Source organism: Pinus tabuliformis, chromosome 4_1, assembly GCF_031772625.1.
Source record: "Pinus tabuliformis cultivar Carrire ecotype Pingquan chromosome 4_1, CPIR1, whole genome shotgun sequence".
Lineage (NCBI taxonomy): Eukaryota > Viridiplantae > Streptophyta > Pinopsida > Pinales > Pinaceae > Pinus > Pinus tabuliformis.
In genome coordinates, this window is record NC_142303.1 from 594,249,862 (window position 1) to 594,277,365 (window position 27,504).

The 27,504-nt window shown below is 36.0% G+C and overlaps 1 protein-coding gene and 1 long non-coding RNA gene across 4 annotated transcripts; one reads left to right on the top strand and one right to left on the bottom strand.

Moving 5' to 3' along the window:
• Positions 1 to 946: 946 nt before the first annotated feature.
• Positions 947 to 17,732, top strand: LOC149177370 (uncharacterized). The gene is made up of 2 exons (XR_016258106.1): positions 947 to 2,473; positions 17,349 to 17,732. It is a non-coding gene; the product is annotated as an uncharacterized LOC149177370 (long non-coding RNA).
• LOC149177371 (putative inactive cadmium/zinc-transporting ATPase HMA3) lies at positions 15,306 to 27,504 on the bottom strand. Of its 3 annotated transcripts, none has more exons than XM_089420107.1 (11): positions 27,106 to 27,504; positions 26,561 to 26,856; positions 25,982 to 26,239; positions 25,773 to 25,870; positions 25,425 to 25,680; positions 23,018 to 23,155; positions 22,595 to 22,925; positions 21,949 to 22,148; positions 21,713 to 21,843; positions 18,322 to 18,390; positions 15,306 to 18,223 (listed from the first exon to the last, which is right to left on the bottom strand). In XM_089420107.1, the coding sequence occupies exons 2-11, from the start codon at positions 26,820 to 26,822 to the stop codon at positions 17,285 to 17,287; spliced, it is 2,682 nt and encodes an 893-aa protein (XP_089276233.1). In that variant the 5' UTR covers positions 26,823 to 26,856; positions 27,106 to 27,504; the 3' UTR covers positions 15,306 to 17,284. The 3 variants fall into 3 exon arrangements, with proteins under 3 accessions (XP_089276233.1, XP_089276231.1, XP_089276232.1); XM_089420105.1 differs by having other exon boundaries at positions 26,956 to 27,504; XM_089420106.1 differs by having other exon boundaries at positions 26,946 to 27,504.

The following is a 27,504-nucleotide window of genomic DNA, read 5'->3' on the forward strand; positions in this document are numbered from 1 at the left end:
TCCAATTTGATATGGCCCTTTGACTTCCACTTTTACTGAATCCAGTAGGAGAGGGCTTTTACTGAAGGTCAAATGCCAATGAATTTGCCTATTAAGCATGACCCCTCATATATTGGATATACTCACCAATTCAATTGGAATGCACTTCAAACTTTGGATTTGTGGCCGCTTATGGAAGGCAACTTCCTAGAGATCTCTAACTAGTAGAAGCATGCGCTAAGGAACCTTTTTGTTGGTCTCGAGCTAGTTCGTTTCCAACAAAACAAGGGTTAGGGTTCAAGGATTGGTTGGGGTGTTTATCCCTTGTAACATCTGCTCCCTCCTACAATGCCACCCATGGCTAGCAGGAGATGCAAAGGCAATGGAGATGTTGATGATTGAGTAGGGTTAGGGTTAAATGGGTTGTAGTATGTTGAAACAAGTGGATTTATCACATTTTTAGAAATACCTTAAAAATGAAATGAAAAAATGATGAATCAAAGAATAGATTCCATAAACCAAAACATGGATAAAATGATACAATAATTGCAAATTTCCATCACACATGCTATGGATGAGAGATTTCATAGAGATATCAACACTCCTATTGAGATTATGAGTTAATTACTTGGTGCCTATTTTGGAATAAGGCTTCTAAAATTTTAATTTAAATATCAATAATTATTAAGTGGTCACTAGAAATTTAATCTCTAAAGAATATTCTAGAATATTCTTAATAATTTAATTAAAGAAATAATAAAAACAAGTGTCATATAAAATGTGTTATAATTTTTTAGACATGTGTTATTGATAAACTATGATATTAGCCCATAAAATTCAATCAAAACCTATTTAAAATTAAAAATATATATGATAAAACAAATATAAATCTCCATAATTAAAAATCTTATTACACATTTATATAGCTAAAAATCTTATTACACATTGATATATATAGATCGATCTGTGCTTACGGTTGGAACCGTTAACCATTGTTTAATGGATCTGCCCTAACAGGAAGGCACGATATCCCAGCATTCTTGTCAGGGTGGGCTACTATTAGCTCGACCGGACACTTGGCGAGTAGCTATAATATGGGTTAAGGGCAGACTGGGCTTGTCTTTCGTTTGACAGTGGGTTTGTCTTTCGCATCATATTCTCTACTCAGCACGACCCTCCCATGTGTTTCCCATTCAATCCCTGCAAATGACCAGACGATTCTGTTTAGCAGTAATCACCGGAAGCCAGTATCTTACCACAATCAATTATGTTGCATGATAATAAACGCAGATTGCTATCAATTACAAAAGACAAGAATGATATACACCAAGCAAGAAACTGGAACCGCACTGAGAGGGCTTACAGTGTCATTTCCCAGCTATGTAGGAGGGGCGCACAAGCGCGAACCCTGTGTTCCAGAAACAAGAAGCAAGCAGCATCAGCAGGGCTTTCAATAGGTCTTTATTTCTGAGATTATAAAGCAGAAGAGAAGAGCCCCTTTCAACCATTGAACAGCACCGTTTCATCTAGCCAGAAGGTCAGTGCCAGCAACATGTACTCCCGTGAAGGTTTTCAGACAAGCTAAGGGCCTCAGGCCCCAGAGTGAGGTTATTAGAGAAAAAGGGTGGGTAAATTTAGCAAACGGTCCAGGTCCTTTGCCTCAAGTCACAAGAAGGCAAGTGCAACTAACTACGGAAGATTTCACGGGATACGGAAAAGGGACGATGCAAAACCTCTAAATCATAGGGATTTCAGTAAAGATTTAGTCAAGGGCTTGGAAATGAACCGTTTGGTGAAAAAAATCAGGTATTCTGTCAAAGAATGCATGAAGAGTTTGTATTCATATTCAAGAGGTGCAGTAAAGATCTAGTGACAGACCTTGGTAATGAGAATATTAGCGAAAATATTGAGGCATCCGGTAAGCGACTGGCTCTCGGATGCACTCTCCAATGGAATACTAAATGCGTGCTTCGGTATAAACTCTTCCTGGCTTGTAGAAGTAGCGTTTGACAGATGACACAAGAGCTTGTTGTCATAATCCAAGCAGAGCAAGAGCAAAGAGCATGGTGAAGCAATTATAAAACCCATAATTCCTAAGTGAACTGAAGCTTCATATTGGGATTGGTACTGTTTGAAGGTCATACTAGTCTGCATATTAATTATGAGGACATATATATGAAATGGAATTCAAGGGAGAGAACATGAAAACATGAACATAATACAAAGATTCACCCTTCATAATTGCTATATCTTATTTACTCGATGTTGAATTCTGTTTACTGGGTAGGCTCTTCAAGCTGCATATCCTTTCATTGAATTCTGTTTACGAGTTGTACTGCATTGATGTAGACAGCATTCTTCCAAGTTCTTCAGAGTGCTGTAGTGCATTGATGTTGAAAGCTTTCCTCAGAGTGCTGTGGCGGTGCCTTGTTGAAATCTGCCCCCTATGTCAAGAGGGCGTTGGCTCATAACGATTTCTGCCAGAGACGAAGAGGTGTGCCTCTTGTAACTTAAGTATCTGACGCTATTTATCTGTTACCATGCTGTGGATATAATTGTGATGGACGCCTAGTAGAATTTTTTTTAATCCTGTTTTATATTTACATACATATATTCAGAAATTTAAAAGTATGGATATAGAAAATGCGAGTTCATAGAAATTCAATATTGCTCTGAAAATAGTTTATAAATTAGTATAATGTTTTAATGATTGTTTTGTTCAACAGGTCATTTTAGGTCATGTTAACTGTCAAGTTTTAATTCTACGTGTCTAGTGATATGCAGTACAGTGTATCCTTGTATCCAAGTGAAATATTAGGTGTATGAAGTCACTTGTTAGCAGAAACCTACGTTGTACACTATGTTTGCATTCTCTTAAAGCAGATATAGAATCTTACATTAGATAGAACCTTGACACCGAATGGTATATGGGATTTGTAATCTTAATCATAGCATGCTTAACTTACAACTGATTTCTCCGTTATCATTGAGCATGAAATATGTAACATAGTTAGAGTTGCTTGTCGTATTTTAGGCTTCGAATCTTGTGTATTCATGTAGACCAATGCTGCCGCTGTTATCCCTTATTACAAGTGCTGGTGCAACCTTTGCATCTGGTATGGACATCTAGAAACTGAGAATGACATTTAATACTTCAAGATGACACTTGAATAAGAGTATTGTTTAGATACCATTAAAACTTTCAAATGTTTTTAAGATGAAATTACAAAAATAACAAATACATTGGGTGTTATATATGTTGGAAACCTGATACTTCAGGATTGTGAATTTGGATTATTCACTTGAGAAGAAGGTGAAAAGTGACAAGTAAATCTTCAGGATTGTGTGAATTTGGATTATTCACTTGAGAGGAAGGTGAACACTGAAAAGTCACAAGTAAATCTGAAAAGTCACAAGGAGTGCAACAAAACCTCTTGGAAGATGAAACCAAGGGTTAGAAATTGATGTATTTATGTGTATCATATAAATGAATGAAAATGGATAATACATGTCAGGCTTATCAAACCCGTCTTCCACTTTTGTGAGTCTAACAGTGGTATCAAAGCGAGGTTTTTTTGAGAAATCCACAAGTTTGTGAACTAAAGTTTTGTGTGGCCTTCTTTGACATGAGCAATTGTCATGGGGAATGATTTGGCTACTAGTGGCACTGTATCTGATTGTCCAAAATGATCTTTAATCGGTACTCGTTTCCCTCTGCTCGGCTATAACTTCTCCCTTGCTCAACTGTGCTATTCATCTACTTGATGCCCATTCTATTGACTCCGCAGCCTCTCTATCCCTTGCAGCTACTAGACTCTCTGCACTACATGTAGGGGATTTGGCCCTCTATCCCTACCGCTCCTTTCAACAACCAGACAAATAACTAAGCAAACATTGACAGCCTTGGTGATCTTCTTCTTCTCTGTAAATTATAGTCAGAGGTACATGACTTATCCTATTATTCATCTGCGACATGCACACAGTTTAGGTTGTGTTTATATAATTTGTGTATGTATGTTAGGCACGTGGGATATATCTTGAGTGGAAAACCTTCCACCTAGAGTTTATGCCTATGCTTCATTGCTTTGAGAGTTTGGACTGCTCATATAGACCATACCTGCTTTTGCAATCCAATTCTACCACAGAATTTCAGCCCTCGATGTCGTGAACTTATTGCATTCAAATAATTTTGTCTGTATAGGAGTAGCCACATCAGGATTTCCTTTCCAATGTGCAACAGGTTTTTTGTCAGTCTATTTCAAATGCTTTGGACTCTAGTTTAATGTTTTAGAACTCTTCTTCCCAAGGTGGCAGATTCAGTTCAACCTGTCCCCAGAACAACCAATCTGGAAAAGGAATGTTAAAGTGATATTCATTGCTGGAGTACCAAAATAGAGGAGGTAGTGATTGCAGTACCGTAACATGAGATCCACATTGGGTACCAAACCAGGAGCTGCAATAGTCCCCAAATTTTGAATATTATTCTGGTCTGGGTACAGGCATAGTATAGATCCGCATACAGGGGACTATCCACAATTTCAGATTGAACTCTGGACATCTTCGTTCACTGGCTTTTGAATCATTGATGGCGTTTTCTGCTATCATCCGGTAAAGAATACCCCATTTTGTTTGAAATCATAATTTTCCACTTAAAAATGTCCGACGTAGGGGAAGCATAAGAACGGGACCATGGTCTATGTGTCTGAGATGTTGATAACCAAAACGCAGCACTTTGAAGATCACAAGAAAGAAAATCATGCCGTGACACTGTCACAAGCAGAATTCAAGGTTCCTTCAACGCAAAGAATAAGATTTGTGGGCTTTGCAAATGCCATGCACGGATGAAGCTATCTTGAATCTTGACCATTTTGGATTATATGTGCTTTTTGGCTCTGCATACATGTTGAGGGTGTGGTCAACCCTTTCTTAAAAGCTATGAGCCACCTACGAATGAGACTTGGACAATTGGCATATATGGTTGTGCTAAAGATTGTGAAAGCTATCATTGAAGCATCATAAAGCTAGTAATGAAAGGACGCTTGAAGATCAAAATTCAACTCTAGAATAATTGCAACTTTCAAAGAGTTGTTAATTGTTAATATTTGCATGATATGATTGAAATGGTAAAAAGTGCCTCAGCACTGGTTAATATTCCAACACTTTCACATTAATGGAAACGTTTTCTATTTATAATCTTATTTTTTCTTGAATGAGTCTTATTATACTAAAGCAGTCTTATTTTCTTGTAAGTAAGAATCTATACAAACTCCAGTAGGAAACTGTGTCAAATAATTAAACCAATACTCGGGCTTGACTTAATTGCCTCTTATTTTCTTTTTAAAACTTCTATGCAATATAGATATCTATGGGCATGGATGTCCAATTATAATGACCTATATCATGCCTCCATTATGAACTGAGTTATGTTCATATAAGGTCCTAAAAGTTTTTAATGTGAGCTCCTATGTTCATGTAAGGTCCTAAAAGTTTTTAATGTGAGCTCGCTCTTCTCAGGGAGGCAGGTAAGGTTGGGTTAAATAGTTGCCAGTATGCAAAATTTAATAGATGCAAATTCATAGTATGATTTAATGGAATTTATATCCTACACATTTAGTAGGTTTTGTCAAATTTGTTGAAACATAGAAGTATGTTAGGCTATAATAAATAAAAGTTTATATTTTATATAATTAAAACTAGTGTAGATCCATCTAAACCATGAATCTAACATGAGTCTAGAGGGATCAAATTTCTTTAGATACAAACTTATTTTAGAGTGTAAAAACCAACACGTATAATTTTTTATTGTTTAAATTGCATTTTTGAATGTTATAGATATTACATAACACATGCATTGAGCCATTTTATGAGTGCACATTAAACTATTATTTTTTGTTATTAATATATTTTAAAGTAAAAGTCAATATTAATTCATATTAATATATTTTATTCATAACCCAATTGGATATTTTATTCTCTCTACAACATTAAAATATTCTCTTTTAACATTTTTATCTATATATAGATATATATGAAGTTGATATCACATGTTAAAAATCTTTTTTTTTTTCCAAGGAAAAATCATTAATTTTATTAATGAAAACAAAATTACATGTTGTAGATGCTTGCAAGCATTCCATCATCCAGTCAAAGGCTGATGATGATAAGTTCATACAAAATAATCAACTAACAGATGAAGGGAAAAGGTTAACCTTTTCTCCATTTATTCTTTTCAACCTTCCGCCATTCTCCTTGAGATGGTGTGGATGAGACAATAGCTAGTTGATTTCCTTCTTCTATTCTTGTAATTTCCTTGTCTGAATCAGAATTATCCGATACATGGTGATGTTTGTATCTGCCAAAGTCCTTCGCTTCAGGTATCCTCACTAACTGTGCCACAGGGACTTGTAATTCTGTTGCTTCTCGAGAGGTTTTCGCCTTTCCTTCTTTTTCTTGTGTATTTTGGTTTTCCACATTGAAAATGGGATCCTTTTCTACTTCTTCCTCTTCCTCTTTTGGCATATTAGAGGGAAATTGCCATCCTTTGGGTTACTTTCCTGGTTTCTTCTTCCTTCGCGACTCTTTCTTGGCATCAGGGCACATGTTTTGTAGAAGTCTTGTTTGTCGACATATTCGGCATCTGAAGGCTGTGTTCTCGAAATCTAGGAACTAAGTCCAGCTCTGCTTGTTGTGTGACAAGTGAATGCGATCCGACAAGCCTTTACTGAGGTCCACCTCCACACATATTTGTTCAAATGTATAGATTCGTTCTTCCATTCTTTGTGTGTCTGTCCTTATGTATCATCCTAAGAGATTCCCAATGCCTTCTAAAGCTTGGGGATGCCAAAAATGAAGGGGAAGGTTATGTAGCCTAACCTAAACCGACATTCTTGATACAATCATGGTGTTTGCATCAAAATTTGGGAACCATGGGGTAATGAAAAGTCTCGTCGATCTCCAAAACCATGGACCTTCCTAAAGGATGAATTCTTAATCTCCAAAACCATGGACCTTCCTCCGATGATGCAAACTTTACGATGAAGAATCCTTTGGAGCAGAGGTGTATTTCACAGTTTGTTGTCAAATTTGTCAAGATCAATGGAAGAGATCCATTGGTTTTGGCCAAAAACTGTTAAATCTGCAAATGATGGCTTGAGTTTCATAAGTTGTGCAGAGATTGTTTGTTTCCGGAAGATTAGTTCTGGGACATGATTCAATTACTCCACTATGTAGGGGCTGGGAGTATTGTGTGTTTGTTCTGGGTTTGTTGTAGTTGCTGGTTCCCCTTGGAGGATGTTTTTGAAGGAGAGACCACCATTTATATGTTCTTTATTCAGTTCTGTACCTTTGGGTAAGCTAGAGCCAACAACACCTCCTACTCCCTTTGATTTACTTGATCCAGCTGCTCTGCCTCTCAGTCTCAGATTTAGGATGATGGTGGTCGTAGGAAGAATGTTGTATTCATGTAGACTCTGATCATCTTGCAAAGATCTGCCACCACAAATCGGGTTTTGCTGATGTGAAGGATAGTCGAGATTTTGCATGATATTCTGCTTCATTTGAGAAACCTTATCAGATGCTTGCAACCAAACTAATGATGATTTACCAACTGAAGTTTTTAATTTTTTTTGGAAAAGGTTCTGTTCAACTTGATCTAGGGAGTCATGTGATTCGGGCTTCGGCTTAGTGCCATATGGCGATTCTGTTGCCTATAGCGGAGACTGATACGAGGGCACAATCGTCGACTGCGAGTTCCTTAATACTTTGGGATCTATTATGTATGAGAGTAGATTCGAAGAAAAGGGTACCAGAAACCGTTCTTGACAGTCGTGCAATTCAATATCTGGATCTGTCTCAACATACCGATCTATATGGTTTTGAGGAAGCTGTGGCATAAAGAACAATCGCATAAACAAGATCCACTCCCCTGGAGACCTCAGATCTAGCAGAAAGAACCTCCAATCTGACAGATTGCACCACAAATCCGACTTTATACCTCCCTTTCGATTGCTCAGAACCCACAGAGAGATGATAATCTCCCAATATCGTTGGCTTGTCCATAGATCTACTTCTGGGTACTTTTTAGAAGTAAAGGCTGTCACAATATTAGCACCGTATCGACTATCAGATTGGTGTAGGTCCTCGCCTTTGGTTAGGGAAGATTCAAACAACAATCTCTATTTAGACTGCTTGTATGTCCAAAACAACGCCAGATCCGGAGAAGATCTGCACCTCCCTCCACCTTTGATCACTTCATCTTGCAGAAAGCTATCCCACGAAATCATAACCCACACATTGTCGCGTCTCCTTTGTTCATCGATCGAGCTGCCTTGCAATGCATTCTCCTGTCAAACTTCACCGGCTACGCTCATGGAGCACTCTGCCATCGCTCCTCTCCCGTTTTTCCTAGTCGAGAAAACTTCACTTATTTGTTCATCACATGTTAAAAATCTTACTCACATAATTTTTTTTTACTTCTAATTACTTTATATGATATTAGGTCATATGGAAAACTAATTAAATATGCATATCATATTTTTTTTCTTTTTTATTATAGCCAACATTGCTTTTCTAGTTAGAGAATATTTTATTTTTATTTTAAGAGGGACAAACATACTTACACATCGTTTTCACACTGGGCTGAAGAACAAACCTCTCGACTCAATCACCTCCATAACCACAGAGGTACTCAAATAATATATAGTGTGCAACATCTCTTTTGCTATTTCATACATATAAATCTTATAGCAAAACATAATTTCAATAACCACAGGGGTAATCAAATAGTATATAGTGTGCAACATCTCTTTTGTTATATCATACATATGAATCTTATAGCAAAACATAATTTTAAGAAAATGACAACATCAAATTAATTTAAGAAGGAAAGGTTAAAACATTATTTCAAGGGAAATATGTTAGGTCCTTATACTACTAGTGTAGCCCCTTATTGTTATTAATGCAACCCCCTTATTGTATTGTTGTGCCCATGTAGTTCCCATATTGTTATTGTTGTGCCCCATAGAAGCCCACTATTGTTATTGTTGTGCCCTTACAATATTATTGTTATGTAGGCTCTAATTATATTGTGACCTCTTAGACTCTTATATATAGAATTGAGGTCTTTTTATTTGTATCATCAAAGAATTTTTCATTTGTGTAATGTAAAGGAGGTTGCCCCTTCGAAAAGGCTAATTTTGAAGTCGTTGATCTATCTCTTCTTCTATTTTGTGAGCTGGTTGCATAACATTTGATATTAGAGCTTTGGATTCTAGGGTTTTGCTGCTTGAAATAGGTCATCGTGGAATTTTCACTATAACTTTTTTTTCTACGAAGTTTCATAAGCTGAAAATAAAACCCATTTGAGCTGAAATCTTGGTGAACTTTGTGTACGAATTTCAGATCTTGTCTCGCTATATTTTCGGAGATATGATCCGAGGAAGTTAGGGTTTTTGTAGGTTCCAGAATTCGTTTGCAAACAGGTGACCTTGGGAAAATCGTCATAACTTTATTTCTGAGCATCAGTTTCAAATTTCGTAAAAAGTGACAAAAAGAGGACGAACTGTAGTTTGTTGGGTATCGTTTTTAGGGCCAAAGGTTGAAACAATGACACGTGGCACTTCGTACAAGTTCGCTCTACTGAACTAGTCTATAATCAAGTCATTGTGGGAGATTGGGCATAACTCTTTCTTGGAGATTCTAATATCGATCAAACTTGTGGGGTTGGAAAGAGGACTAAGAGGGCTACCACATCATGAAATTTCAAAATTTGAAAATCTGAAATTATAGAGTTACAATCGTTTCAAGATCAAGCTCTTAAGAGAGAAAAAAAATGACTCGAATCAAGAAAATAGAAACACCTAGTAAGAAAAATTGGATTGATGATTTGAAGAATGCGATCGAAGCTAAGATAAATGATTGTATATATGGCATGGAAGCTAATATCGATGGTATAGAAGCAAAATTGATAGACAACATGGGAGATTTGAAGAAAGACATGGAAGGTTTGAATTAAGGTTGGACAAAGTTGCTACAAGAAAGACTTCCTAATGACGAAAAGGTAGTAGAGGAAACTTATGATGAGAATAAAAGAAATGTTAATCATGATTTCATAAAATCTAAAGTTGGATTGAAGACCCACCATATTCCAAAGATTGATATGAGGAAGTTTGATGGCAAAGATCCCGTAACATGGATACTGCAAATGGAACAATATTTTGATATCCATAATGTGCAAAACACACAAAAGGTATGCATTGCAACTTTTTATTTAAAACCCAATCAGTTTGTATGGTATCGATGACTTTGCTCTCGTAAACAAATTGTCACTTGGTCAATTTTTACAAAGGAAATGATAGCACATTATGAGGATACAAAGAGCAACACCTTCTTTAGTCAACTGATAAATCTCAAACAAAAGGGTTCAATGGTGGTGGAGCACATTGAAGACTTCCAAAAATTGAATATAAAGGTAAATAATATTCTAGTGGAGCATAAGATTGATGTGTTCATAGGGACTTTAAAGGATAACATCCAACATGAGGTTCGTCTTTGAGAACCTGATTCATTGGAGAAGGCATTCAGACTGGCAAGAAAATTTGAAAGAAAAATTATAGCAACAAGAAATCCTACCACTCACAACTATAAAGATGAAAATGTTGTTGTTCTTAGATTTCCACAACTTACAAGGTTGACACCACAACAATTGGAAGAAAAAAGAGCAAAAGGACTTTGTTACAGTTGTGATAGCAAATAAAGTAAAGGAGCAAAAGGACTTTGTTACAGTTGTGATAGCAAATAAAGTAAAGGTCATAAGTGTGTTGAGAAGAAATTATTTTACATAGATTGTGAAGAGGAGGAAGAAAATGATAAAAAAATGTCAAAAAATAGGATATACACCAGGAACCAACCCTAGAGAAAGAAGAAATGAATTCGATGATATCCTGTAATGCATTGGCAAGAATTACCACTCTTCAAACTCCCAAGATAAATGGACAAACGAAGATAGTGAACAAATGTTTGGAAGGATATCTTCGTTGCTTTGTATCTGATAAATAAACACAATGGGTCAAGTGGTTACCTCTGGTTGAATGGTGGTATAACGTTTCAACAAAAATGACCCCGTTATCATCCACCATCCATCACATCATCTTTAAGATAAAATTCTAAGGTTCAAGCAGTGAAATATCACATCAAACATCAACAACAAGTTCTCCAACTCTTAAAGGATAACCTCACTTTGGTGTAGAATCGAATGAAACAACTGGCAGATCAACATCGCAGCGAAAGAAGTTTTGATGTAGGCAACTGGGTATTTTTACGGCTACAACCATACAAACAAATGTCTCTCAAACAAGCTAAGAAGGATAATAAATTATCACCAAAGTACTATGGTCCTTACAAGGTGTTGCAAAAAATTGGTACTATGACATACAAATTGGAGCTTCCCACATCTTCCCGAGTGCACCCAATTTTCCATGTTTCATGCTTAAAGAAGGTTAAAGGTGACAAACTCCTAGTTTAAACAATATTGCCCGAACTTGACGAGGAAGGAAAAATCATATTGGAACCTGAAGCAGTCACGGAAACAAGAACCCGACAGCTATGAAATCGATCAATTTCAGAGTAATTCATCAAGTGGAAGAACATATCCATTGAAGATTCCACATGGGAGGACGAGAATTTTATACGGAAGCATCCGAACTACTCAAGCGTTGAGGACAACACTTTTTTGAAGGAGAGGGGCATGTTAAGTCCCTATACTACTAGTGTAGCCCCTTATAACAAATAGTGCAATCCCCTTATTGTATTGTTGTGCCCATGTAGTCCTCATATTGTTATTATTGTGCCCCATAGAAGCCCACTATTGTTATTGTTGTGCCCTTACAATATTTTTGTTATGTAGGCTCTGATTATATTGTGACCCCTTAGACTCCTATATATAGAAATGAGGGCTTTTCATTTGTATCATCGAAGAATTGTTCATTTGTGTAATGTAAAGGAGGTTGCCCCCTCAAAGAGACTAATTTTAAAGTCGTTGATCTATCTCTTATTCTATTTTGTGAGTTGGTTGCATAACAAAATATAGCCAATAAGATTAAAAGCAATACTAGTCTTTATAAAAACTACCTTTTTTCCCCTTTTGTGTAGTGTATTTCGTGGAGAAACTCACAAAGGATGGTGTTAGGGAAAACCTGATTTTCCATGGCCCAAATCCAAGCCAACAGCCAACAATTGGTTTAGGAAGAGAACAAGCATGTCAAATTGGGATTTGAACATAGACGGGAGGATAATAATTTTGTTTTCAACAAATCCATGAAAATAACTCTTGCTGGTTCACTTTCTCTATTTGTTAGGAGTCTAGGATATCTTCATTAATCTGGATTATTTATAAGTTCCATATAAACTAAATCGGTTAATAGGCATAATGCCGAGCACTGACTTCTCACAAATATTGTGTGCACCAATAATGATAGAAGCATTGCTAATAACTTGCATAGGTTTAGAAGTGTCTTCAAGGAGCAACTTGTATACTGTAGAGAAGCAATTAAAATGCTCACTGGTAGTACAATCTCAAAGCAAAACTGTAAATCATACCAATATTTTGTAATTTTGTTCGCAGAAGTTGTAGATATTGGCTTTTGGCCATCTAAATATATCATTATTTTACCAATGAAGATATCACAATATCTTGACTTGAAGAAGAAAATATGTTATTACATTGTGCAAGTGTCTTGGACATGGGCACTCAAGCTATATATAAGCATCTAAAACAACTAGCCTTATAGGAAACTATTACATCCAAACATATGGGCATAAAAAATACAAGAGTCATTGATCCACCATGAAATCGAGCACAGACATGAAGATATAACATCTACATCTTATCTGCAGGATATGCTTATAGTTCTGTGAGGCTTCTCTTTCACGTCTTACAACAAGAAGTTACACTTCTAAAATAGAAAACCAGATTTACGGGAGGATGTGTCTGGATTTATGTGAGGATGTGTTTGGGTGCTGTAGGATGGTCCCCACCCTCACTATGCTACACCAAGACCAGCATGCCAACCCGCATTGAAGTGCATCCTTGGAAGGCCATTTGCTTGCATATTGTGTTATGTATAAATGTGGAAAAAGCCATTTGCTTGCATATTGTGTTCTGTATAAAGATGTGGAAAAAGTCGATCTCGAGAATAAATAGGAAAAGTTCTGAAAATTGAAAAGTATAAAGATGTGGAAAAAGCCGATCTCATGAATAAATAGGAAAAGGTCTGAAAATTGAAAAAATTGAAGTCGGCCAAAACTTGTCAAAATTTAAAAATATTTATTAAAAAAAATTATTAGCATCTAAAGTATCCACAATATCATATAAATGCATTGTAATATAAATATGAAAAGAAAGCTAATATATAAACTGTACAAGACGTATAATGCTACATCACACATCAACAGTGAATCAAGTCCTGAATCTTGAGTCCTCCCTCAGTCTCAAAAGTCAAAATATCAATAAAATTTATATTAAATGTATATCATCATCCCGAGTCATCTATATGTCATAAACTAATCAGTCACGAAATTTCTCTGCCCCTCCAAATCCACACCACCACAAAACCAGTGAATCTCCTCCTCTTGGGCAGTGACAAACACCTCCTCTCATAAGCACAAATCGTCAAGGTTAGAGTGCAAAATGAGTGGAAAAATCGACCCTTTATTAACTTATACGTGGCCGCCCTACACCTCACTCACGAGCTTTTGGGTAAACTCCCGATTTTGTCTCGTTTTACGATTAAATCCCGAGTTTTTTTAATTTTTGAAGAAATTCATGAAAAATTCGGCCGATAACATCGGCCAGTTGAAAAAAACTTGAGTTCCCAATGTTATCGCGATTTTTTCCACAGTTAACATGATTAAAACTGATAAAACTGATATTGCACGTTGTGTTCTCTATGAACATTGTTAAAACTGATTTGCTGAAATTCCCCCATCATGTCTAAAATCTGTTCCAAAACTGGCTGAAGCTACACTGCATGGGAGCACCCCCCAGCTTTGTTCTTGTAGTATCCTCCTCATGCGAGTGCCCCTGAAATGCCTTCAGAAACGCACTTTTGAGTTGGTCTTGCCTGAGAGTGTTTTCGGGGAGTGCACTCCCAAGGGTTTTGAAGTGCTCCTTGCCTTTGTGTGAAGCACTTTGAGAGCAGTGCTCCCAGGATGCTCCTGAAGTGCACTCCCTTAACAAATGCTCCTCGAGTACTCTCACAGGAAACTGACTCGCTTCTTGTGCCAACTTGTTTGTTTTGTTTTTTACAATTTTTTTTTTTTGCTTATGGGGGCATGACAAAGGAAAGAACTCATCTCTATGGAGGGTTTGTTGGTGGTGCCCAAGAATATTTCTGGTTCCTATTCCTATTCCTCCTTTGTCTCTGGCATGATATCAATTCATCGTTTAGATACTCGTTATTCATACCGGTTACCTCATTTAAGAAACACCTCCATGTTATCAATTCTGGATCCTACACGTCCCAACAGTTTTGCATGGCCCATGTAGGTGGGGCATGGTAGTCACATGTAAGTGTATATTTGTTGACATTGAGTTGGTAGGACGCAGCCATAAATGGGTATAGCTGCAAGTCCTTAGAAAGAGAGTTATTATTTGTGGGCAGTTTTGTGACCTATGTCCTTGGGCTTGCCTGTTGCTTAGTTTCAAGTGGAATTTGTGTAGTTCCCTTCCGTGCCTCGGGAGTTTTTCTTCGTTATCACATGGCCGTTAGGTTCGATCTTTGGGAAGTAGTAGTGTTAATTAAGGTAAGAGTGATGACTTTGAGCTTTTAATAATTGCCGTACAGCTTCTCGAGGGTAGGAAGCAGGGTGGACAACCTGTGTTAGGGAGTATGTATGCTATCATTGCTTTCCTAGTCGATCGCTAATCAATACGTATGTTCCTCTTGAAAACAGTGGTTTGTAGATATGGAATATTGTTGTGTGGAACATACCCTTTTTCGGTTGGATTTGTACAAATTTATAGGTACACGCCTCAAAAATGCCCCTCCTAGGGGTGGTAGTGGCATCTTCTGTCGGATTGCTCAGATGCCTCACGTATCCAATTCAATCTAACTCTTTAAGCGGTGCCCCTAATTTTCGAGCCAGGCTTGGACATACTATATTGGTAGCTTATCCAATAGGAACCCGTCAGTATATAATCACTGACAATGTGAATCGAAAATCTACCATTTAAGAAGCAGATACACTGATCTACCATTTAACGAGCGGATACGCTATATTGATGGGAAGGGAAAACTCATTCTATTGCTGATGGATCGAACATCCCTCTGTTTCAGATTGGGGATGGCATTGAGGGGGCTGAAGATCATGATACAAAACAATTTTCACTTTATTGTATCAACAAAGTAATGAATATAAACAAATCTCAAATGCTTCAAAGAGACATTTTGCTTTATCGAAGTGCAATTAATCATGATTTTAAAAACCAGAATTGGGTTTCAAACTGGTCAGTTATCTAACCATGATTCGAATTGGAACCAAATCAAACCAAATTCATTAACTGGAGTTGAAAAATATAAAATAATTAATTTTTAATGAAAAAAATATTTTTAAGATTACAAACCATAACTCCAAACCATTAGAGACAAAATATGCAAAGTCTGCTCATCTATATACCATGTAAAGGTGCATATATTAAAATGGCACTGTATGCACTACATATCATCAATGAAATACATAAGCAATGAGGCTCTAAATGGCCTCTAGAGTCCAAAAACGATGCTACAACTCAATCTATTAGGCCACTGGCCTACTGCAAAATTACAAATCACTGATCAACATGATCACTCATCAAACTCATGTTTTCACATTAACTTGATTGCTTGATAATAACTCATCGAGTTTCCTATAATAACATTTTTGCTAAGGTCATGACAAAGGAGTTCAACGATCAACACCACCAACACTAGGGTAGATATAAGGCTTGGTGCTCTTGATTAAATGCCAATCACATACTTTCATACGTGATATAATCTAATGAAATGCCACACTCCCATTGACCCTGAAATCTTGAAAAATGTTTAAGTCTACTAAATTTTGAATGGGACATGAAACTCTATTTTATCCATATGAAGTCCGATGAGGTTGCATCTAACTCTCAAATATCTTGTGTCATTTCATGGTAATGTTAAAAATTTAAGTGAAATGATGAAAATGAAAGATAAATGAGAATGTCACTTTTACTTTAAGAATTTAACATTACAATTAGGGAGCATCAAGGGCACACCTTGGGAGTGCTTGGAAAGCACGGTTCCTGACATAGTGGTCTGAGTGGACAATTTAGACTTGCTACCCCTCTCACCAACAAGTCTTTTGCTTCAAAATTGCAGAACCACTGCATGCTTATTCCTAGGGGACAGATGGTTTTTTACAGATCCGATCGATTAGGACCTAACTTGTCTTAAGTAGCCATGAATTAGGTTTATTTCTCTGGTTAGCAAGCTCAGGTATCTGACCGGCCAGTTTGGCCGATTTCCAGTTCAACCTGGCTGGTTTTTAAAACTATGCAGTTAATAGAAATTTTGCATAACTGGTTATAAAGTATGAAGTATAAATTAAGACCAATTGACCCAATGGTTATTTTGCATGTCACAGTTTGAGCAAACATTTAAATTTGTTCTCGATAAAGATGAGAACATTGCATCCCATGCAGCTTACTTGAACCTTTAGCAGGGACTAGCTGCTATTCAGCTTTCCCTTGTTATTCTGTTATGCTTCATGAATCCTTGAAGAGCTTTTATAGAAAGGGAAAAATCTTAACATTAAGTCCATTAAACATATTTACAATAGTTTATACTGTCAGAAGTCAAATGTGCTTTACCACGATCAACATTTTCTTTTATGCATTTTATACGTAAAGCACATTGTACTAAATAAAAGCTGCATCATATATGCTATCCTACGGTTAAGAACCACATAAGATAACACAACACAATGAACCAAACACCTAACACATGAGAATACAAAAACCTAATACTGTCAGAAGTCAAATGTGCTTTACCACGATCAACATTTTCTTTTATGCATTTTATACGTAAAGCACATTGGACTAAATAAAAGCTGCATCATATATGCTATCCTACAGTTAAGAACCACATAAGATAACACAACACAATTGACCAAACACCTAACACATGAGAATACAAAAACCTAAAGCCTAAAGGTAATCTAGGTCAGATCACAAAAACCGATAGGCAGTCGAACTGATGAAATAATGGACAGTTACCTTCAATCTCAACTGCAAGCAATACTATTTATCTTGTTCAACTTGAACGACAATCTCATGTGGCTGATGATCACTTGATTGGCAACAGTTATTGGAGGAATTGCAGCGTTGCTCAAATCTTGAATCGCTGATTTGACTGACTTCGATCTTATTAGATTTACAACAGTTATTGGAAGAATTGCAGCGCTGCTCGAATCTTGAATCGCTGATTTGACTGCTTCCAAGCTGCCTTTTCCCTTTTCTACAATTTCCAGAGGCACAGACGTCAACTTGAGGAGAAGAAGAATTTTGACAGCAGCGATTAGTGCTTGGCTTGGCGCAGCCGTCATAAATTGGAGGGGACAAATTGCATGCACTGCATTTCACAACGTCACAAGTATTGGCCTCCTGTACTGTCTGAGTGGAATCTGCTGATGTCTCAAGATTCCTGGCTGCCTGGTGCCTGTTTCTATCACCATGAACATAGTGATCACCACCGTTGTTATCCTTATGCAATTGACCTCCGAAATCACGATCTTGGCGAGTGCAAACGACACGGTGAGAGTCTTTTGCTCCTCTCAAGAGAAGCATACTGTTGAACGTGACAATCATAGCAGTCCCCACGTCTGCCAGAACTGCTATCCAGAGGTACACAAAACCCACAGCAGTGAGGACAAAGATAACAACCTTTGTGACAATGGAGATGGCAACGTTTATGTATATTTTCCTCAATGTTCTTCGGCCAATCTTCACTGCTTCTGCGATTTTCCTGATATCATTAGACATGAGAGCTATGTCTGAAGTCTCCATGGCCACAGCGGAGCCCGCTACACCCATAGCTATGCCGATGTCTGCTGCAGCTAAAGCTGGGGTATCGTTGATTCCATCGCCTATCATGGCTGTCTTGCCCACCTGCTTCAAATCTCCAATAATTCTGACCTTATCCTGTGGGAGTAGTTGAGAATAAACTTGAATCTGCCCCACCTGAATGTGGATACATGGTCAATGAATGCTTGGAAAGCTAATAATCTTTTAACATTTGTACAAATAGTCTAATTGGTGAGAGCTTCTTGTGATTTTACCTCTGTTTCGATCAGAGCAGCTGAGGCGGCCGTATCGCCGGTGAGCATGGCGAGATGAATTCCTAATTTCTGCAATGGTAACAAACAGAACATCGTAGACACATCATACCTCAAAGATCAGACTACTCAGTACTCAGTGTATACAGCTGTGACTTGTGCCTTACTGTGTTAGTACTTTTTTTAACCGGAAAGAATATTGTATTATATAATTTTGTGCCTGGTTCAGAACAAATACAATATATTAATATATTATATTAAGTATTGCAGAGCTAATTTATAAAAAAATTGCAGGTATTGTTTTTTACAATAATAATATACGATTAAGAATATACGATATAAGAATATACCATTTATATTTGAGTAATTAAAAGAGAGGCTTTGTATGGGAATATCTTACAGAACTATCTCAACAAAGCACAAAATTTACAACACACAATGTTACTAATCGATTATGAAATCTTTCATGATTACAAACTTCTTGTTGTCATGGACTTCCATTAGGGAATTATAGCATGCCTTATTTGCCTATTAATCTTTAATTCACTTATCTTCAACTTAACACCCTCATTAGCATACTTGTTTGCTTCTCTCTTGAAGTCTCCTAAGACATGGAAATATGCTTTGGATGAGATATTTTCCCCACTTTTATTATCTTGAAGTCTCCTAAGACATGGAAATATGCTTTGGATGAGATATTTTCCCCACTTTTATTATTTTCATGATGATTTCCATAGATTTCTCCTTTGGGAGGGAGCGTGATGAGACGATGCAAAATTGGGAGAGAGTCTCCCAAACTATAAGCATGTCCACTTGTTGTTCTTTGGCTAACAAAAGTCTCTGGTAGAGACCATATATCTTTGCGTGATTATTTGTCATACGACCAAGATCCCATGATTACCTGAACTCTTTATCCTTCTTGAGTCATAGAGTACCCTCCCTCTCTTGCCACCCCTACCTTATTGTGTTACTATTAAAAATAGGTACAAACTATATTAATGCAAGAGCACATGTTGGCTTTAATAGCATGTCAATATTTTCTTGTTAATGTTAATGTGGGTGCAAACTAGAGTATTCATGCAACTCAGGCTGAAGAGCAGTCTTGTAGGAATGGAATGTCAATTTTTAACTTTGAAATGGTTAAAGTTACCACACAAAGGGGATTTTCTCATCTCCTAACGCTCGTGGCATAATGCATGTGAATGGATATCAACTTATAAAATCCCTTTAGTGAAATAAGATAAGTTCATTTATGCAAATAAATGATGCTATTCATTATTTATTGATGTGTAATGAATTATTGTTTATTTAAATCTATGAAGTATAGGTTAGTTGGTTTGAGTGGGATTTAGTCTCATTAGATTATAGGTTGACTATGAGACATAGATTAATTGGTTTGAATGAGGGTTTTACACATCAGATTATTGGTTAAAATTTCATGGGAGGGTTTGAGTATTGGTTGATTATTCATTGAAATTTCATGAGAGGGTTTGAGCATTGGTTGAAATTTCATGGAAGGGTCTGAGGGTGGAAACCACTTGTGGAGATAAGAAGTTAAAATTTCATGGGAGATTTTGAGTATTGGTTGATTATTTGTTGAAATTTCATGAAAGAATATTGACTCTTGAGCATTGGTTGAAATTTTATGAAAGGATTTGAATGTGGAAGCCACTTGTGGAGATAAAACTTTTCAGACACAATATATATATATATATATATAATTTTATTATTATTTTAAAATATAAATGATTTTTTATAATAATTATTATTAAAATAAAATAATTTTGTAAATATAAATTATCTCATATTTATTGAGTATAAATAAAATATAAAATTTATATGGTTTAAAATTTTATTTTTAAAATTATAAGAAATATTTTTAATTATATATTATAATTTAAACTTTTTTTTTAAGATTGGTATTATTTCAAAATCTTATAGTATCACTATACATTTACTATCTATTTATGGTTTTCCAAGACTTATGAAGGCAATCTTAATCTGCTATGAGGGAAACCAAATATGTTGACCACCTTTTGAGAAAAAGTCATACCAGTAAAAAAGAACCAATAAACAACCGGACTATCAACTATGAACTGCAGGAGAAAATATTTCTAAAGAGCATGAAACTTCAAGTATCTGAGGAGGTCACAGGGGCTAAATCTTTTGCACTAGAACCAAGGGGCCCTGAAGGTTGAAGTTCACACTATAAGTGCCTCTCCAGGTGAGCTATCCGGCCTTCTATGCTTTATAGACAAAAACATTGGGATCTTTGAGCATGTTTAACATCATTCAGAGCAACAAATATGTTGTATTGTTCCTCTCGCTTTTCTTGCAAAACTCCGCCAAGAAGAGTTTTGAGTTGCTAGTTGACACTGATTGATTTGAGATACTGATTCTATCTTCCCCTTGTATTACTAGGGTCGGGAACTTATTGAGAGACATCTTCAATAATCTCAGACCCAGAATAAACAAGGCATTCATCAACATGCATAGTTTCTAGACGTCGAATCTCTACATGGATTTGCAGAGGAATAACAACAAAGAAAATATTTGCTACCTCATGGGCCTGAGTTTGGGAATGGGTTTGAGTTTGAGGAACTTGGTCACCCTTGCCTATGCGGCCACCCTCACCTCCATGGCCCCCCGACCATGTCGACGACTGTGCATTCACTGATGGGGTTGGGACCTCATAATTATCAGAGACTAGGGGAGTAGGACACATGCAAAAAATTTAACATAGAGAGACAAGGAAAAGGAATAAACATAGAGTTAGAAAAAGGGGCTAGGTCTCCAACTAAGGGCCATACATTAAATGGAGCTAGCAAAAAAAGAAAAATAACGAGCCAAGATCCATCTCAAGAACTGAGAACCAACCTAGATCATATTTTGGATCTACCAAGCACCAAGAGGGATAAAATCTCTTTTCAGTGTAAAAGAGGTTCACATCTCAAGATATTTGATCCCTATCCACACTTGGTAGATTCAGAGTTTAGATGAATCTATGTTATATATATATTACTTCTTACATAAACATATTATTGGCAAAACCATGGATTTCAAAATCTCGAGCCCAAAAACTGCAAATGGTAACTATTTTACCTCAATTTTATTTTAATTTTTATATAAATATAATTTGACCAAATCAAAATATATAATATTTTAATTTTAATTTTTATATAATTTGACCAAATCAAAATATTTACATAACAATAAAGCATTACAACATCTCTTCATCTCTTCATACTAAACTAGAGAACACCTCTCCACACAATAAAAATATAGATCTCACCTCTCTCCTAAATTCACCAATACGTTAAATGCGATTACATCTCAAATTTCATATAAACGAACAAACAAATATTAAAAGTGGATATGATAAGCTGATTATTACCTTGAGCTGATCTAGAGCTTCTGCTGCTTCTGGCCGGCTGTTGTCGCCCACGCTGAGAGCCCCCACAAAATTTTCCTCTGTTCCAAAGTATCCGACCGTTGCTCCTCGGATATCCCAGGTTTCTGGTATATCTACAATATTCCATCCTTCATAATGTTAATTCTTCGAAACAGAGATGAGTTATACCCTAAACAACACTAGGGAATGGCTTGATGTGAAATTAGACGCAAACCTACATTCGGTCCAACCTAACCGATTTGATAAACGAATATTGCCAATGTAAACTTTGTGGTTGTCCACCACTCCGCAGATGCCTTCTCCTTCCAGTATGTCGAAATCGTCCACCTCTGCTGATGCCTCGAGGCCTTTTTGTCGACAGTATGATACAATTGCAACTGACATGGGATGACTTGACCTACTTTCAAGGCTGGCAACCCTGCAATTCATTCAATACTTAATTCTCACTAAGTTTTCAAGTCTAAAATTTATTATGGTAACAATTGCAGAGGGTGGAGATTAAAACGGCACAAGTGGCTAACCAATTTATCACTAATAACGGTTGAATTTATTTTGATGGCAGATTCTAAGAATATTTTAGAATATGATGTACAAATTTTAGAAATATTTTAAAATATGATATAAAAATTTTAAAATATGATGTAAAAATTTTAAAAATATTTTAGAATATAATAAACAACTATAAAAATCAATTGTTTGACCTCCTTACTATCATGAGATTCTGACATATTACTAGGATTCTGAGATGATATTCTAAATATCTACCATCTGAATAAAAATACCCTGTAATAACTTACCAAGTTATCCATTTCTGCTTATTCTAAATATCTACCATTGGAATAAAAATACCCTGTAATAACTTACCAAGTTATCCATTTCTGCTTCTGAATATTGTCAGACTCAACAAACTTTACATCTACCACCCTGAATATTCCTTCTGTGAGTGTTCCAGTTTTATCAAAGGCTATCACCTTAAGCTTCCCCAAGGCTTCCAGATACCTCCCACCTTTGATAAGGAGGCCTGTTTTAGCAGCATAGGCCAACCCACATGCTACAGCCGCTGGAGTCGAGATAACCAATGCACATGGGCAAGCAGTCACCAGAACAACTAAGGCTTTGTAACCCCACTTCCGAAATTTAAGAGAGCGATCGATCAAAGGCGCTAATGCCATTGCTATGGCTACCAATACAATAACTGCAGGCAACCACATGATAGAAACTGCTATCAGATGTTTCCCAACTCCATGATTGATGAAAGCATTTTCAAAAACATTACTGCCTACAGACCTGGAGTGTAATATTTTACAAATTTTTGAACGAACTCTTCGGTGGGTGAGCGTTGACTCTGGGCTTCCTCTACAAGCTTCGCCATCCTTGCCATTGTAGAGTCTTCCGCCAGAGCCACCGTCTTTACGCTTAAATAACCTGCAATTTTCACCATTTAAGCATTCAAATAAATTATTCATCACAGACATTTACTGCGTAAAAGAAGTATACTTAAACCCTATACGTTTTTGACGGATGATGTATATTTTTGGACATGTTTTCTGTACTCTTTTTAAGACGATGTCTAAATATTTGTCGAATGTGTATTTTTTTTACATGTTTTCTGTATTCTTTTTTAAGACCATGTCTAACTGTTTGTCGGTTGTCGGTGGTTGAATATGGTGAAGTAATTTTTGGTTTAATTATTTGGTGACAAATTTTCACTAAACCATTCTAGCTAAAATCTTTTAACTAAAAAATTATATTGTTTAGAAATTTAATTTTATTAACTTTACCAATATAAAACTTTTATGAAATTTATTTATTCAACAAGATTATTTATAATTATTTATAAGTAGTTGTTCTACTTCTCCCTCAAGCTTCTTTATTCAAGCGTTCAATAAGCATATAAAGATGGTTCTATTATCATCTTTGCAATATCAAATCAGCCTGTTTATGTACAATTGCCAACACCTCTTCATTGCTTTTACAATCACAACCACCATACTAATTCTATAACTATGTATATTTGAAAGTTCATATGTAATCACTGCAGATGTGAGGTGAAATGATGGTAACCAGACGGTCAAATACTCAACCTAAGGGCACGCCTCTTGAATGCTTGTGGATTAACCAGATGATTAAATGGATGGTGTGGTGCGTGCAAGCTTGTGTTGAATGTTCACTTGTAAGCTCTAACAATCAATTAATTTAGCATAATTTACATCAATCAACGAATTAAATATATCTATTAAGTTACATAAAGAGCAGAATGGCTTGTGTTGAATGTTCACTTGTAAGCTCTAACAATCAATTAATTAAGCATAATTTACATCAATCAACGAATTAAATATATCTATTAAGTTACATAAAGAGCAGAATGGTTTTATCAATATATCGCTCTAAGTTACATTAAAATAATAATAATAATAATAATAATACTCCTCCTCCTCCTGTCATGTAATTATTTGACATGACAACACTTTGATTGTGCACCACTATAACCAGTCACTTTGATTGAGAGGCATGACAAGGGAAAGGCCATTCACTAGCTCTGGGAAGAGTCTCATTCCCAACAGGACCTATATATGTAAAATCTAGCGCAAGAAGTAATAAATGTATGGGAGGTTCCAATAATTAATGACAGATGACACAATACACTATATTGTTTAACGATTTTGTAAGTAGACAAATCAATGAAGTGCTCAATCAAATAATAATAGAGAAGTTTTATTAACAAAATGAGCAATATAACTAAATAATTACATCAACGATATGATAAGAGTCATTGATTTCAGAATTCAAGATGAAATGGACGGAGATGATCATAGCACTGTTTGCATTTGTGAACTGTTATGGAATTTTTTTTAAACAAAATTACAATTGGTTATTTTTCATTTTTACTATTACATTAAAAGCAACGCATTATATTTCATATATAAAATTTACTCAACAATAACCAAAAACTTCATACATAATGACCTCAGAAACTCAAATGAAAAAACCAGTTTTAAATGGTTAATTTTCTATTTGAACAATATTTAGCTCAGGTTCTATGTGCATACTCTGTTTTTTCAATAGGTTCCTTGAAACCTAAGACTCTTTCAAATCTAAATTACAATGAGGTATTTAGAAAAATTCGAGATAATGAAAAGGTTAATCCCTTGAATTCTCAGATTCCTTGAAACCTAAGTTACAATAAGGTTTTCAGAAAAATTAGAGATAATGAAAAATTCAACAGATTAACATTTGAATACTTATTACTATCTATCTTTTCTTTTATTTTTATTTATCTATTCCATTTAATTATTTTTCTTTATTTCTCTTATTTAATTTTTATTTTACATTTTTCTAATATTCAAAAATATATTTTTATAATTTAATTAATATTTTTTAATCAAAAAATACATTTGTAAGAACTTATACTCGATTCACTTATTTACATCCATTTCAAATTAATCTATATAAATATTTCGAAGTAACATTATTGAGGTCGGTTCTTACAGACATACTCTTGGATCCAGACGAAGTTCCTGAGAATGTAGAATTGTAATAAATTTCCAAAGTTCAGATTAATAGGAATCTGTCATGGAGAAAAGTAAGGTTATTGGATTTATCGTAATTTTCAAAGTAGGGTTATAGGAGTAATCGTAATTTTCAAAAAATCAGGTTAATCTGACTATGAGAGTCACTGTCATCATAAGATTACCTGTCAGATTCATGGTACCGGCCCATACGTTGGCTCCCACTTCTTTCTCAACTGGTAATGATTCTCCTGTCAAACTACTTTCATCCACTGAACTGCTTCCAGACATCACAATACCATCTAGAGGTATCAACTCGCCTGCTTTGACAGACAGCACCGTGTTGATGGCCACATCATCCACAGATATTTTCTCCCCAGTTTTTTCAATAACGGCTGTTTGTGAAGCTAAATTCATAATAGAAGAAATCTCTGCTCGAGCCTGCCATGAAATACCAAATGCCAAATAGAATTGCTAGTAAAATGGCAAACATTTATAAGCATCATCTAATTGTCTTGAGAGGAACGCAGTACCTTGTCACTCGATCTTGCTTCCAGCCATTCAGCAAATGTAAACAAAAAGACAATGGTACCTCCTTCCAAATAATCCCCCAAACCAAGAGTGCCTAGAACTGTTTCAAAGCCAACTAGCTTATTTAGAAAATTACTATCTACACCCATTATGGAATAATTATGCAGGTTGCCAATATGGCCTCATCTGTTAAAAGGTTTATAACAGTTACCTGCAATAAACATGAGCACATTTATGTCCAGCATGAAATTGCGGATGGCCAAGAAACTCCTGTGCATGATTGGAAAAATACCTACAGCTATGGCCCCTAGAGCCACCCACCGGAGAGGATGGTACAAATATTGGAACAAAGCTATGGCAAGGCAAAAACCAGAAGCTAGAGTGTAAGGACTGGGCCATTCTCTACCACTTTTCACTTGTCCAACTACACGAACACTTGCATCTAGCCTTGCTTGATTCAAGGCCTTAACTGTACAAAACCATGAGAAGGTTACTGCTGTGCATATCTAAATTTTTTTGTTCATATATTTTATTTATTTCAAAACAAATAATCATGTTTCAGAACTATAAAAAGTTCAGATGTTGTTGACTATTTAACCTATTCATCTAATAATCTAAGAAAACACATCTTTTTTATCATTGCCTGGAATACCAATCCACAAATATGGAAAAGCATTCATCAATTTCTTAAATTTCTTATTTTACAACACGACATGTATTACAAAAGATTCATACCTATGTGTGCTGCTTGAATAAGATTGGCATCATATGTATTGCAAAAGATTCATACCTATCTGTGCTGGTTGAATAAGACTGGCATCATACAGCACAGTCACTGTTTTTGAAGGAACATTGACAGAAACTTGTTCAACACCGCGCAGAGGCTGAAGAAGTCTCTCGATCAGAGACGCCTCCGAAGAACAGCAAATCCCCGAGACGTTTAAAATCGTTTTACTCAACTCATTGTCACCAGCTGAGATGCCGGGAATTTGTGCATATTTCCCCATGTTATCACCAGCTGAGATCTCGGAAATTTGTGCATATGTCCTCATGTTTTCAGAGAATTTCTTTGTCAGGGCCTGAAAACTGTGACAAACAAAATCAAAATCAAGAATAAGTTGGTGTTAATGAAGATTAAACGATATATGTGTTACTCGTAGTTAAAATTTACATACATTTATATACCTTGATCCTTGAAACTTGGTAGCTAATAAACCCCACACAAATCAATTAATCACACTTGAGGTGTAAAACTAACGAATCTACTGGTTTTGTTTTGTTTTGGCATATTGCTTCGTAAAAAAATAAATTAACATCATATGCCTTGCATCACACCATTAGCCCTGGAATATTCAGCAGAAATTAAGCTACTGCAACTGCACTTTCCTTGTGACTCTCCCAAAGACATCCCCATTAACTTGAATCCGTATTCTTCTAACTTTGACTTCAATCCATTATCTAATCCCAAGTTCTAGGGTTCTTGCTCTTACAATCTCTCAGGTTAAAACGAATCTACGATAATTTTCAATGCTGGTTAGAATGAATCTAACGCTTAATATAAATCTCTCCCACCCAAAAGTGTGAACATGCTACAAACTGCAACTCAACCAAACCATTTTCTAACCCAAAACTGTCAGAACATGTTACAGGCGGGCAACTCCATAACCATTTCCTAACCCAAGAAATAAAAAAGCAGCCTCGAAAACAAAACTCACTAATTTTGAGCTTCTGAGA

Excerpts from the sequence above, each read along its gene's own strand:
- LOC149177371 (XM_089420107.1), bottom strand. The coding sequence starts at position 26,822 with ATGAGGACATATGCACAAATTTCCGAGATCTCAGCTGGTGATAACATG. Across the intron at positions 25,871-25,981 it reads TGTGCTCATGTTTATTGCAG|TTCTAGGCACTCTTGGTTTG; the intron begins GTAACTGTTATA and ends GCTTTGAAACAG. Across the intron at positions 23,156-25,424 it reads CGGTACCATGAATCTGACAG|GTTATTTAAGCGTAAAGACG; the intron begins GTAATCTTATGA and ends TGAAAATTGCAG.